The 14,581-nt window shown below is 40.7% G+C and overlaps 1 protein-coding gene across 7 annotated transcripts in view; it reads right to left on the bottom strand.

Annotated features, from left to right (window-relative positions):
• adgb (androglobin) overlaps positions 1–14,581 on the bottom strand; it is a 45,291-nt gene that overhangs the window by 10,452 nt on the left and 20,258 nt on the right. For 3 of the 7 annotated variants that reach the window (XM_051960861.1, XM_051960862.1, XM_051960865.1), the window contains 15 exons: positions 13,659–13,770; positions 13,412–13,475; positions 13,187–13,282; positions 12,250–12,358; positions 11,846–11,984; positions 10,090–10,207; positions 9,657–9,824; positions 9,077–9,215; positions 8,601–8,735; positions 5,777–5,870; positions 4,970–5,101; positions 4,358–4,511; positions 3,952–4,139; positions 3,620–3,786; positions 292–452 (listed from right to left, as the gene is read on the bottom strand). In XM_051960861.1, coding sequence (XP_051816821.1) covers positions 292–452; positions 3,620–3,786; positions 3,952–4,139; positions 4,358–4,511; positions 4,970–5,101; positions 5,777–5,870; positions 8,601–8,735; positions 9,077–9,215; positions 9,657–9,824; positions 10,090–10,207; positions 11,846–11,984; positions 12,250–12,358; positions 13,187–13,282; positions 13,412–13,475; positions 13,659–13,770 — 1,976 coding nt within the window. Of the gene's footprint in view, positions 1–161; positions 176–291; positions 453–3,619; positions 3,787–3,951; positions 4,140–4,357; positions 4,512–4,969; positions 5,102–5,776; positions 5,871–8,600; positions 8,736–9,076; positions 9,216–9,656; positions 9,825–10,089; positions 10,208–11,845; positions 11,985–12,249; positions 12,359–13,186; positions 13,283–13,411; positions 13,476–13,658; positions 13,771–14,581 lie in introns of all 7 variants that reach the window. The other 4 variants (XM_051960866.1, XM_051960863.1, XM_022212011.2 and 1 more) reach the window with 4 other exon arrangements.

Below are 14,581 nucleotides of genomic sequence, written 5' to 3'. Positions count from 1 at the left end.
TTGGTCTGTGAGAATGCGTCTGTGTGGGTGAGTGCAAATTCATGTGTGTGTGTGTCTGTGTGTCTGTGTGTGTGTGTGTGTGTGTGTGTGTGTGTGTGTGTGTGTGTGTGTGTGTGTGTGTGTGTGTGTGTGTGTGTGTGTGTGTGTGTGTGTGTGCTTACAAGTAAGGCGTTATCTGGCAGGAAAAATTGATATGAACAGGCAGCAAGCAAGTGGGTGAGAAAGACAGAGAGGGAAAGTGAGATGCACATGCAAGTGAGATCACTTAAGTGTTTGAGCAACAGCAGATACCACGCAGACAGTTGTTGGTGATACCATAGTCTCTGTGGGAGGCTGAAACTGGTCAGATGAAGAGCCTGATTTTCCAACTGCGCTGTCAGCCCCGTTTCTTTGCTGCCGAGTGTCCTGGGTGTCGGATCCATTCTGATTCTTTCCATGTGTGCAACTGGGGTCTGCAACAGAAAAAGAGACATTAAACACAGCGTATGTCCGAGAAAAGACAAATATGGACCCTTTTTTGATGAATTCTAGAGTCTGAATGGCATTTACTTCCAGCCAGACAGGTAGACTGTCTCTGTCTTAATGGACTCTAGGATTGTACAAGAGCTTCAGCTCAAAGTGCTACATTTGCATAAAAAAAGACAGATCTTAGAACACTTTGTTGCTCTTGTCGTGAAAATAGTGTACGGCACATAGTGACTTAAGTAGCGTGTGCCCCCAGGCGACACAAAAGGCAAGCGACTACCGTTTTGCTGTGCACACACTCTTATTAAAAAGTAAGGAACTACTGCTGCTGCTTTTGTTGATGTGGTATAGCCATCTTGAAAGGGTTTGCGTCGTTTGGATCGTGAGGCTTTGTGCTTTCAGACAACGTATAATTTGATTCAGGTCGGGCAAATGCCATTAAAAACACAGGGGCAGAATTTTCACTTGGCCCACATCCAGGCTGGAAGGGTGTAAAGAGGATAATACTGAATAAACAAGATGAATGTGTTTTAAAAACTGTACATTCGCTCATAGTAATGCTGCCGCTATTCATTTCTTTGGGGAAAGGTAGTTGGGGAAAACTGCTGAAATGTAAGAAAGAAAAAAAGGACAGAAAAGAATAAAAGGAAGGAGGGCCTTGTTGTCTTAAGCAAAATCTGCTTGTAATGTTGTGAGCTGAATTATAACTATCAAAGAGAAATAAAGTTACAGGGGCCTCACTTGTCACCTGAAGACAAATGAGTTTTTTCTTGACTGACAACATTTTTATCCCACTTGGATCTTGGTGAGATTTTTTTTTTTTTAAACAGAGAAAGCCATCCATCCATATTCGTGTCATGCATCCTGTTAGGAAGCGCTACCACTACCTGAATACAAGCAAGCCTTTTGTGTAAAAAGGTGGACATAAATTGCACGCCATTTTGTTTCTCTGTTTATTTTACACTTCTAGATGCTACAGGCAGACATGTGCCTCTCCTCCAAGTCAACGTTATCTGCATAATTAAAAGAAACAGCCGATTAACACGACGTTGAATTTTGAAAGCATCACCTGCCAGAGCTTGTCCTTTAAGGCAACCTTCTTGTGCTGGAGCTTCAAGGGGAGACACGCCTCAAAAGCAGCTGTGTCATGTGTTAGATGAGTAGATGGGGTCTCAGATTTGTGATGAATTTTGAAGTAATTTGTGATTAATGTATACTACCCTGGGTGGGAATAGGCTGTGGTGAAGGCAGCACGATGCAGTACTAACTCCTACTGATTAAGTTTTCTGTTAAAGTAATTCTTCAAAAGTTTGCCTTTTTTTCTGTTTGTCCTTTTGGAGACAGCAAATAAATGGCTTCCTGATCTTCCTGAACATTTTCAGCATAATTCTTTGTCCTTGACATGCCTCGCCATGCTACATACACATCTCCTTAGAACACACCCCAACAGTGTGATAAGGTCAGTGGTTTCAGGTGTTCTTAATCATCCAATAACCATTAACAGTGGAAAACATGGACAAAATAAAACAAGAGAGACATGAACACAGAAGCTATACTTATAATCACACATCCATCCATCCATAATCTATACACTGCTTGCCTATCGCAGGCCACACTAAGACAAACAAGTACACTCACATTCACACCATGGACAATTTAGAATTACCAATTAACCTCAGCATGTTTTTGGACTGTGGGAGGAAGCCAGAGCACCCAGAGAAAACCCAAGCATGCACAGAGACAACATGCAAAATGAAGCAGAAAGATCCCAGGCCCAGGCCGGGGCATGAACCAGGGATCTTCTAGCTGCGATGCGACAGAGCTACCCACTGAGTCACTGTGCAGCCCCTAAAATCACACATATATAATTTTTTTTAAAAAGAAATAAAAAAAATCAGATTCATAGACTACACCCCTACAACTGTTCAAAAACATTTTATACTGAATTCAAGGAATAAATCTTACACTTGAAAAACTCAGAAACCGTTTATTGTAAATAAATACATACACGGTATTAGAGTCCAGTCAGTTCACGTCAAGGTAAAAAGACACGTGTCATATAAAACCCAACATTACTCCATATGTACGCTACCGTTCAAAAGTTTGGGGTCACCCAGGCAACTTCATGTTTTCCATGAAAACTCACACTTTTGTTCATGTGCTAACATAACCGCACAACGGTTTTCTAATCATCAATGAGCCTTTCAACACCATTAGCTAACACAATGTAGCATTAGAACACAGGAGTGATGGTTGCTGGAAATGTTCCTCTGTACCCCTAATGGAGATATTCCATTACAATATTCCAGCTGGAATAGTCATTTGCCACATTAACAATGTTTAGACTGGATTTCTGATTAATGTAATGTTATCTTTATTGTAAAAAATGCTTTTCTTTCAAAAATAAGGGCATTTCTAAGTGACCGGTAGTGTATGTGCAAAGGTTTAGAGCAGGCTATATACCCTTATATATTCTACATGCATGCATCCTGACAATGCTTACACACACTGGGCAATGGCTACCATGGAGCACTGAGGGTTATTGCAAATGGTGAAGCCCCAAATCACAGTTGCTCATGATACGCTTGAGCATGATGGTCTGCCTTTTCCACCAACAGACTTAGCCACAGGAAAAATTCTGTCCTTGTAAATTCTGATGTATGAGGACATTCTAAGTTACCGCCTTCACTCCCAGGACTCATTATTACTATTACTGCTAAAGCTTGTATAATCAGGAAAGAGGATGCTTGAGTACTATACTGCTCTGCTTGGAATCAGGTTCAAAATTACCTGAATGCCAATGATTTCATCACTAAATGGATATTGAATCAATATTTTTAGACTTTGCTTTCAGTAACTCTTTCTAATCTTCATGTTAATACTGTTTTCACATCTGTAGTTCTGTCTACTGTTAACTGTGCCGCTGCCTGTGTGGTAAGGACATTATTAATCTTAATGAGACTTTTCATGGTAGAATAAAGGTTAAAAATGGAAATAATATGTTAAATATTTAGAACAGTGTTGTAGGGAAACAGATTCTGTAAATGTAACTTTCTGACAGACAGATAAGAAGCAGTCTCACGCGTCTTTTTCTGTGAACACGACGGGTTTCATTCAACATTTACTTCAGTTACTGCACCTATTGATTCCTCACCTTTGTTGGCCAGGAAGAAGAACACCGGAATTATCACCTCGCCATTTCCAGTTTTGCTGCACACTTCCTTCTCCTGGTCCAGAACTGACAGGCGTATAAACACATCTGGCTTGGAAGTTTGAAGCCGAATTGTTCCGAGGATGTCTGATGTCACCTGCACACGGTAACTGCAAAAAAAGAAAAAAAAAATTAAATAACTGAGGTACAATTTGTCTCTCAGAGCGTCCTTAATTTAGTGTAGAAGCTGTCACAATAAAAACCATGTGACCAGTTTAAATGCTGTCCTCTTTTTTGAACTTTCCAATTGAACATATGCCCTATAAATCTCTTACCGACAAATGAGATTTTTGTCATTGGGAACATAATAATCCTGGAATTCCTTCACTGAGAATGCATTGAGTGGAGTCTCACGGGACAGTTTTGGAAAGGGTTCCTTCACGCCAATCAAGCGCATTGTCCACGTGGCATCAGCAGGTGGTACTTCAGGTGTGACACCCTCTGCTACAAAAGTGAAACCAAGCTGGCACAAGTGACGGAGGAAAAAATGTGAAGAGTGTGTAAGTCAGATGTAAATCAAGAAAACTACAATGAGCACATCTGTCTTTCTTTTATACTACTAGAAACGTCAAAATTTGTATTACACCATGCAGTAACAACTTCTCCTCAAACACAGACAGTAAGTTTGCATCCAGTCAAGTCAGGCTGAAGTTTATGAAGTGCTGCGGTGCATCCACAGACCTTATTGGGTTGATAGAGATGGGGTAGTACTTTGTTGCCGATCGTATCCACCTCCTCTCCTGTGTCGTTATTTATGACGTGCAGCACACAGTCAGGGATCGGGGAGTAGACCATTGGTACCAGCAGCATCTCCTTAGGAACCAGGAACACCTCTCTGTACAAACAACAAAAGCTCTGAACAAAGTATTTTTCCACAGCTTTTATTATGGATACGCCATTTTCACTTTACTATGACAAGTTAGAGCTGAATACATGGTTTAAAGGTAACATTATGGCAGTTGGATTATGTTCATTTTGTCATTTTTTTACTATAAAATAATGGTACTTTTAAACCGACAACGCAATAAGGAAAGTATGATCTTACCTTGCTGACATGTTTCAACTGCATCTGGAGTCTTCTTCAGAGTGCTGTCCGACGTGTAGGACAGCAAGGTAAAAGCATACTTTCCTCATTGAGTTGTGGGTTTAAAAGTAACACTGTTTTATAGCATTATGGCATTTGGTCCGAACGGGGACATCCTTCCTTGACACCACAATTCAACCACAGCTTCCAAACCTGGTTGGTAATTCTCCTTCACTGACAAGGCTAACCTTTAAGTTACGATGTCTCACCTAAAGATCAAGACCCAGGAGTTGGCTGTGTCTTGAAGAGAGACAGAGTAATCAGCAAAGGTGATTCTGGTCGATTCATCCTGTTGACAGGGGTAGAGCTCTGCTTTTTTCTTGGAATTTTCAATGATATACCTGAAAGGAAAACAAAAAGGGGAGCGCACATTTAGAAATGTAAATTTCAAATAAAATCATGTACATAATAAAAAGAACAAGACAAAATCTACTCTCAGAAAACACCAGGTTCTACTCAATGTTGTGCATAAAGAAAGAAATCCAGTGAAGAAGAAGAAAAGGAAAATAAATAAAATGACTTCACTGGAAGAGAGGAGATGCACTTTGCCTCTCAGCGTGATCTCTGACTGAAGTGGATATTTCTGTCGGTTAAGAAAAACACACGCTCAAAGGTTGGCAACACCCGAGCAACCCCCCCTACCCCTCTTCACCCTCCGTGCACACACACATTGACCGAGCTTTCAGTGCTCATGCACACACATACTTCCCCAGGCAGCAGGTCATTCAGCAGACGCTGCTAGCCGATTGGAACGAGGAGAGTATAAACAGCAGATGGTACCACTGGGAAAAGATGGAACACAATGTGGAAAATGCTCCCTGCATGGCCCCCACAGGCTGCCACAACCAGGAGAGGGAGCAGATTCTGGGCATGCAGTGCAACAGAGAGGCTAAGTGCACGCCACAGAACTGTAGCAGGAGCACTCATATTCTCTCAGATAATGACATTTGTATTGAGATGCATGGCGTGAGTGAACATGGTTTGTATTGCTCATAATTGCAGCTGTGTATTTTTACCGTAGCAAGAAGGAAGCATGCTTGTCTGCGTCTGATTCAATGCTCGGCCACATGTCCAAAAGGATCTTGGATGCACTCAGATTCTCTTTCGTTCCTGAATGACACAAGCGCACAGACAGAAAAGTAGCGGCCATTAAAGATGAAAGACAATCCCTGCTGCTGTCAAGCGCATGAAAAAATTATTGTAGCTGACCTAGTTCAGGGGAAGAATTGCAAAATGCATTCTCATTCAGTGAGAGGTGATAGGAGGAGATTATTCTCACCTTGACATTAGCTTTCATACCCATCTTAGCAGGCAGGTAACCACTCTGACAGAACACAATTTCTGTGTATTACTATGCGCTTGTGTGTGTCTGTAAGTGTGTGTTTGTGCACAGAAGTGAGAGAAATGTTCTGAAGAGACAGCTGAATGATTGAATTTTTTTTCCCACATCTGGCATATGGCAAAGGTGTCCTCAGATTCTCCCACCACACGTCCCTCAGCTCTCTTTTCAAATGGCCACCTTTCCAAATTGAACATTATAATGTGCCAAAGGCTGGCGATTGGGCGATGAAGACCCATCATCTTTACCAACCACACTGGAAAAAATGCTCCTCTCAAAACAAGGGGAAAAACTTATTTCAAGGAAGTTTACCTTGAAATAAGTGAAAAATGGTTTGGTAAGATTACTTGAAATAAGATATGATATTTAGAATATTAAGATCTTAAAATTAGCTGGGCAAAGCTATATTTTACCAGGGTTGTCAAGCTTATCCCTCCTGTTGTCCTCATTTACGGCACCAAAAAATATTGTTTCCTTGTCTGAAAAAAACAAATCAAAAAATTCAGCAAAAAATCCCCAAATTAAAAAAAATAATAATAATTTGCAAAATCTTCAGGAAGAAAAAGTTTTATTTTAAAAAAATCCCCAAATTTGGCAAGAAATAAAAATAAAAAATATCAAAATTGTAAAGATTTTCAAAAAATGAATAAAAATCTTCCAAAAAAATCCTAAATATATCTAAAGTGATTACACATATATCAGTAAAACCAAAAAAAAAATCGCTGGATTTTGGTTGATTTTTTTCTGAATGTTCTTAAAGAAATATTTTTTAAAAATATTTCTTTTTTTTTACCAAAAAATCTTTTGCTAAATGCTCAAAACTTTCTCAAAAATGTTGAAAATGTGGACATCAGAAGTTTCACTGTGAAAATATTTATATTTTTTCCACATTTTCAGGATAACACAAGGGTTAAAACAAGATAATTTCAAGATTGTTTGACTTAACAAGATATTTAAGATGCATTGTCTTAAAACAAGTCCCTCCATCTTTCTGAAATGTCACTTGTTAAGTGAATTTATCCGAAATCAAGTGGGATAAGACATTTTGACTAAAAATAAGACAAATAGGCTTGGTAAGATTTTCAGTTTTTGCAGTGCAAAGGGAGAACATACACTGGTAAAAAAAAAAAAAAGAAGAAGAGGCAAACAGATGAAGGTGGAAGGAAAACAGATTGCAACAAGACGAAGAGGGAAGGAATTTGGGGTAAGCATCCCGTTGTTTGAGGTAACCCATGTCATAAACAGGCATGCTGTGGAGTTCAGTCATCTACAATCATCTATTTCAGTTCTTACTTTTCTTCTCAAAGGGGTATTAGACACTCATTGTATTGAAAATGTGACTGGTGTTTTGCAATTAATGTAAGTGCCACTTTGAAAGCTGCACTTTGACTAGTCAGTGAATAAAATTTGAGAGAACTTAACCATGACAGGCCAATTACGTAGAAGTCAAGCTGCTGAGCCCGTGTGTGTGTGTGTGTGTGTGTGTGTGTGTGTGTGTGTGTGTGTGTGTGTGTGTGTGTGTGTGTGTGTGTGTGTGTGTGTGTGTGTGTGTGTGTGTGCTCACGCTAATGTCCACATAACCACCAGCAATACTTTGTAGCACTGTTGGCAGATGGGTTCTATAACGATGTGGGTATTTTGGATGTTTGGGACGCTCAAGCCACAATTACAAGCCATGAGCAATTAGGCAAAATCTCAGTGCTGCTATAGTACAGTACTTTATGAAAATGCCTTCATCACCAACAAGTGTACGTATTCCCATATATGCAAATTTTGAAGAGAAAGACAGTATTGTGTTGTGCTAGGAGAAGGCAGTTATCTGAACAGTTCTGAGCAGCAACACTGCAGAGGAAGAGCTGCTCTACTCAGTCTCTCTGTTTAATGTCATTCTTTCCTGAATGTGGTCCTCTGTTTCCCCGTCTTCTCCACCTCATCTTTCTCTTGCTGTCACTAATGAACGCTTTTGTTGTTGATGCAGAAATGTTGTGAGCATGTGTGTGTGTGTTTCCTCTGTGCGTGTGTGTGTGTGTGTGTGTGTGTGTGTGTGTGTGTTTCCTCTGTGCGTGTGTGTGTGTGTGTGTGTGTGTGTGTATCCACTCTGTGGCTACCCTTCATCTGTCAGGGTGTGTTAGTAAGAGTGGCAGTCTCATCAATACATATTTGTGCCTGTGCTCAGAGGCTCAATATATGCTAGCAGGCTAAATCAAACAGTGAATGCAAAAAGCAGACGGCGGTTTGTTCTTGTGTGTTGGGTTTTTTGGGACACTAAATAGGAATCTACAAATGAAACAATGGCATTCCTGTGCTTTGTTCATGCCTTTGTTTTTTGTTCATCATTCATATAAAGCCTTTTTGGCCTTCAGTCCTTCTTCCACAGGCACTAAAACAAAAAGTATTCAAAATTCTTGTGTAGTAAGTCCATATTTTCACAATTCATTTGAAGATTTACACCTGATCACGTTACTGAAATGACTCCAGTCTCTACGTGTGTACATGTTTACCAGGTTTTGAGGCATTAAGGACCTCTCGCACCAAGTGCCCTTTGAATCCAGCCTGCAGGACGGTGACTGCCTTGACCTCCTTGTCTGTTGGCTGCCTGTCTCTCCAGATTTCTGGGGGCTCTACATCTGCATCTACTTAACAGCAGAGTGACAGGACAAAAAAAAAACAAGTTGCATGTGAAAATTTCATTCTGAAAATTATTAAATATGATTCAATGAATGAAAAATGCTTTAAAAAATTAAATCAATATTGAAATTAATCCAGTTTATTGTGTAGCTGCTATACTTTTTATACTTTTGATTTAGAAAGTGTCATATGATACATTAATCCACACATTTTTGTAGTTTTACATTTGTATTAAGTGGGATTAAATCTGCAGTACAGTTGGTGCAAACCTTGATGCATATAACAAACCTGTTAACAATTCCGTGTTCGGTATTTACATACAAATACTGTATATGTGAGTCGTGCATACATGCAGGGGAGTATTCTTTGGGGTAAGTGGCATCACCGGATGGGTCTGCAGTGAGAGCCTGTACGGCAAAGCGCTCGTCCGCTGTCAGCTTCCTGCCCAGAGCCTCGCACAGCATGTGGTAAACTGCTGAGTTAAATACCTGCAGACCCCAACACACATACACTGTAAACATGAACATGAGGGTCTCTGTTTACATAAAACATAATCCATGACCCCTTAAAGCAACAGTCTTCCTCATTTAGGAGAGTTGTTTGGATCCACATCAGTCATGACATTGAAATACTTACGTAGATGAGTATGTAGTAAAACATTCAACGTGCAAAAAATGGTGCATTCAGATTCAGTGTATTGTTCTGTATCTTTACCACTTTTGTACAATAGCTAAACATGGCTGCTAAATAATAGATAATAGAATTGTAAGCTATGTTTGACCTCAGATCTGCATTTTCATGTGATTTATCTTAACAAAACTAAATGCATGGCCTATTATGTGCAACGGCCAATCGTTTGCATGTTAGAAGTTAGGATAAGGTGCTCATTGCATCTGTAGTCTTACTGTATCTCACTATGAGCGAGCTACCTTGTAGTGTTCCCATTTTTCCAGTGTGGTGCTGATGTTTTTAGGGCAGTGAGCCTCATCTAGGCTTTTTCTAAGCGCTGCTTGCTCCTGCTCATCACCAAAAGAAGTCACCAGTCTGCACAGGGCTGTAAAGATGGACGACGCCTGCTCAGTGAAACGAGCACTGTCCTGTTAAAAGAGGAAGGTCAGCGGGTGGCAGAAAATGAATGAAAGGAGAGATATCGACTGTCTTGGTGGATTTGTAGACAAACGGGAAACAAGATACACAGTTTTTCTTTTGCATTACTTTCGCTGGGGTGGACTGCATTTGCAGAAGAATAAAATGGGAAAATGGCTGTTTAGCTTTGTAATTAAAAAGATAGTTTACTTTTGAAATTCACAAAGCTTGAAGAGTGCATTTGTATTACTATTATTGTCAAAAGGCCTTGTTCACCTTGTTTGCCAGGTGTGACATGACGGTTTCCTCATCCCCAAAGAAGAACGGTGTCTTGCTGCACATGTGGACATGGTAGCCCAGTGCTGCCCTTATGTGGACACGTAGCACATGGCGCCTGAGGGGCACAGAGAGGACAAATTGCATTTTGAAGACAAGCACACATAATTCAAGCTATTAATTATTCTAAAACTATGGCTGACAGCCCTTTTGGCTTATAACCCTCAAAGAGAAGCTACGTTTGTGCACAACAGGTTGGATATCAGATCAACCAAAGAGTGATGCTGCACCTTCTAGGGAGGTAAGAAATCACACGATCTAGAATATCAGAAAAGGACAGAAAGATGAGAAATAAAAAGACGATTTGTGTGGAAACAATATTGATATGACGGCTCAGATTGATCTTGCAACATATTAGGCTTTACTTTTTTAAAGACAGACACATTATTTTTCCAAATAATGGACAATGTGTTTGTGGAGGACATTAATATCAGACAATTCGGTTACTAAAAGGATAAGAAACGAAATGAAAAAAGCACAGAGACATCCCACTATCCTGTAGCTCCACTGCTGTTGATAATAGTAGCAATATGCTTCCCGCTAAATAAAATCCCTCCACTGTCTTAATAGTAAAACTACTACAGTATATCTCTGTCAAGTAATGCTGGCTGGGTCCAACAGTCAGATGTGCCGTAGCCTAATGTCTCCTCTGCTAAAGCGCCAAGCTGAGTTCAGGGGCCTGGTCAGGCACGAGAGTGTAGAACCCCACTTCCTTGGCCCCATTAGCTTTACATAATTCAGCCATCACAGCCTGGATGGATGAGCACTGAGCGGAGCTGGACTAGTGCGGCTGAAGCATACAAAAGGGAAATGAATGGGAGAGAGCGAAGAGATGAGGCGCATGGGAGAGGAGAAAGCAAGAAGAAAAGTACAGAAAATGCAAAGGAGTAAATACAAAACCTTCTCTAAAATGAATAGATTAGCGCATGAAAAACAACAGTGGCAGTGGACAGACTCAAAAAACAGTGTTCCACAAAAAAGTAGATGGACATGCAAAAAAAGTGTTCTTTTAAAAAAACGCGGTCTTGTCAGTTACTGTGTCTTAAAAGGGAATACTACAGGGCAAATGGGCATGGTAACTTGAGTGCTATGTGTGTGATTATGGCTCAGTGGTAATTGCACTGCTGCATACCTGCACCTGACCCCAGAAACTAGGCCCTCTGCTTCTAGGCCAAGTCGCACCCATTAATAGAGACTAGGACAGATGCTTTTTACTTCTTTTCAGAGCATCTGAGGTAGGCAGATATCCTCTGCTCGCTCCATGATAGCTTTAAGTAGATCTCTGTATAGACTGATGTAAAAGACCTCAAGGGGGCTGCGCAGGAAATGTACACATTTTTAGAGCACGTCCTAATGGTGGGAATTAAAAATCACTTTGGGTAATTTTGGGTTACGAGGCGTAAATGTGAATGTGACAAAAAAAAAAATTACGTGACATGGGGCAATTTTGTTTGGGTGTATAAACTTGAGGATGTAAAATTGCACCATAGAAACGAGTATGTAAATTTCAGAGGAGAGTCACAAATGTGAAGTTTTGCATAGTATATATTTTTGATAATATAGAAACAAGAATCACAAGTGCTATCAAATCAAATATTGCAAGTAGCATACTATGGACATGCTATTGTAATGATCTAAGCTTTAAATTTTGATCAATATAACACACAGTTGTCAATACTCATCAGTGCTGACCTACCCTGAGGGTAAGTTAAGCACAGCTGCTTTGAAGGAACTGGTCTGGATGGTGAGAAGTGGCAGCTCAGAACGCACACTTGTCCAGCAGTACGGCAGGGCCTCGAGGACGGCACACCTACGTGCTGCTGACATGTCCTTTTCTACGACGTGTTGTAACATGGAGAGAAAAACAATGCACTGGTTGCACACTGCAGTCAGCTATCACAATAAGTCACATTCATAAAACGCTCACATGTTGGTGAGCGTTAATCTGAATACGTATGCCAAATGTAGTTATGATGTACGGTTTGTGCATGGAAAGTTACAACTGCTGTCAACCAGTCAAGTCTCTTGCATTACTTGCACAACAGAAAATCCTTGTCTTAGTGTGTGAGTGTGTTTTTGTGTGTTTGGATAAGTCCTTACTGTTCCTGTCTGTATCTCCCCAGAGAAGAAGAGCTGTGAAGCTGATGAGGATCTGTGAAGGTTGCACACTGTCCGCGCACAGGTAGTAACACTCGCTGACCTCTGGACACTGGAAGAAACAGACATATACGCACTAGCTTTAGCTATCTGTGTGAAAGAAATGAACACGTGAAAGAGAGCAGAAAGCCATAGGGAGGGATGATGGATGCACTGATAGAAGGGTGGCTTAGTGGAAGAGAAGCTGGAGGAAAATACAGAGGAGGGAAGGGAAGACGGGAGTGGAGGGGGAAAGGAATAAGAGCAGATAGATAAGAGCGAACCGAGCTAAAGGAGAATTTGAGCTGGTAACTTATGAACTAAAATGGTGAATTTTGTAACATGAGAAAAAAGCAGCAGGTCAGGTGAAGACTCACAGAGAAGAAGAAGGTGAGAATTCATATTTGTCCAGAATGAAAAGGAGAATTAAGCACTTTTTACATGCAGAAAGGCAAACACAATCCTACATATATGTACATATGCACTATAACTGACACCACATAATGCATTTTTAAAAAAATGGACTTTACAGACAAGACTGAACAGTATTTTTTCATTTTCTAAAGAAAGATTTCTGGTGCAAGAATTGTTTTTAAGAAGGACTTGAAATATGGCTCTAGTTCTGCTGCTTTGGCCTCAAGGGAACGGGGTCATGGTGACATTTTCTTAAAAACTTCCTCATTACTGTAGCTTAACACAGCTTGTTAACATTATATACAAGCAAGCTGAATAAGAGACAGCATATTCCTTTATTTACTTAGTGAGAACATATATTGCTTTAGTTTTTGGCAGGTTTGCTTTTATACTGCTCATTATGGGTTGGGTAGACGGTTCTACAGTATGTATGAATAGATAATGCAACTCTTAGCGTGCACGTGTTTCACTGTGTTTGCATGTGCACCTCAGGGCTTGCTACAGCAGGGGATCCAGTGGAAAGAGAGTGTGTAGATGATCCAGAGCCCCAAATGCCTCCTGCAGTTTTAGACAAGACGGTGCTCTGCAGACAACAGTTAATTGCCATATAGCCAACACAATTACCATTTGTGTGTCAAAGCATAAACACAACCATGTGTAGAAAAACACACCGACTGCTTGTCACTGACTTATTTTGTGATGCATTCTGTACCTTAAAATGTGATTTCTGGATTTGATATGGATAGGTCTGTGGTTTATGAAACACCCAGAGTAGCCTGAAAAAAAACCCACAAATGAATGACGGTTAATTGTGAGCTTAAACAATTACGATCTCTATCGCATCATTTTCAGGCTGCTCCACCGTCCTTTGTTCACAGCTTTCCACAACTATCAATAGATACAGTGTGTTTTCAGTGCATATGAGTGTATTTGTATCTACGTGTGCATGTCTGTCTTACTGAAAGCATTTAGCAAAATCATCCAGGTCCACCCAGGTCTTCTGCAGAATGGGACTGACAACAGCTGAGGATTCCTCGGTTGCAGGCTTTTTAGTTGCAGTTTGCGGCATAACTGGAAGGAAGGTTTAGTTCCATTTAGAGGGACACAGTTCATGATTAATAATGGATTTGTAAACATTTTTGTCAGGCTGGATATATGGTGTAAGGCAGCAGTTACCGAGTGTACAGGCACCAAGCTGATGGATAGATTACAGAGCAAAATACTTTATAGAATACCATTCATTACCGCTAATACAAACTGACAGCTTCTTTTTAAAGGAAAAACATGTCCTTTTCACGCTGAGCAACATCCAAGTTGACTGCTTTTCATGCCACACTTGTTGCCAAATGGGTATGGCGCTGCCTGTGAAATTTTCCATTTCAAAATGCTGCGAGTAACAAAATCCTCTTCCTCTTGTGAGTCATAGCAAGTTATCATAGACTCAAATCATTATCTTAAACACAGTGAGTCGAATTGGCCAAACGCCCACATAATGGCATAGTGTAAGCACACATGCACATCCACACTCCCACTCACCGACTCCCACTCTCTCAATACGTGCAGCGCAAAGTCATAGACATATGCACACAGACACACTCTCCACCCCAAAAAAAGACACACACATGCACGCACACTAACAGTCTGCCCCCGAGCTCTACTTAAAGCGAGAGTCTGATCAGAAAGTTGAGGCGGCGAAGGCCAGTGTCTCTGCCGCAGAGCAATGGTGGTCTGCTAACTCAAACTGCAGGTGTTACTAAGCAACTAAACGGGAAAAGAGAGAAGGCAGGGAACTGGTCGGTTGTCACAAGGCATAAATTCAGTCCTATCTTCTTTGAAGTGCCTTGCCCAACCCATGGAGGCACGGAGAGAAAGAAGGCAAGAG

This window comes from Acanthochromis polyacanthus, chromosome 16 (assembly GCF_021347895.1).
Source record: "Acanthochromis polyacanthus isolate Apoly-LR-REF ecotype Palm Island chromosome 16, KAUST_Apoly_ChrSc, whole genome shotgun sequence".
In the NCBI taxonomy this organism is placed as follows: Eukaryota; Metazoa; Chordata; class Actinopteri; family Pomacentridae; genus Acanthochromis; species Acanthochromis polyacanthus.
This window is presented reverse-complemented; position numbering and strand designations above follow the sequence as displayed.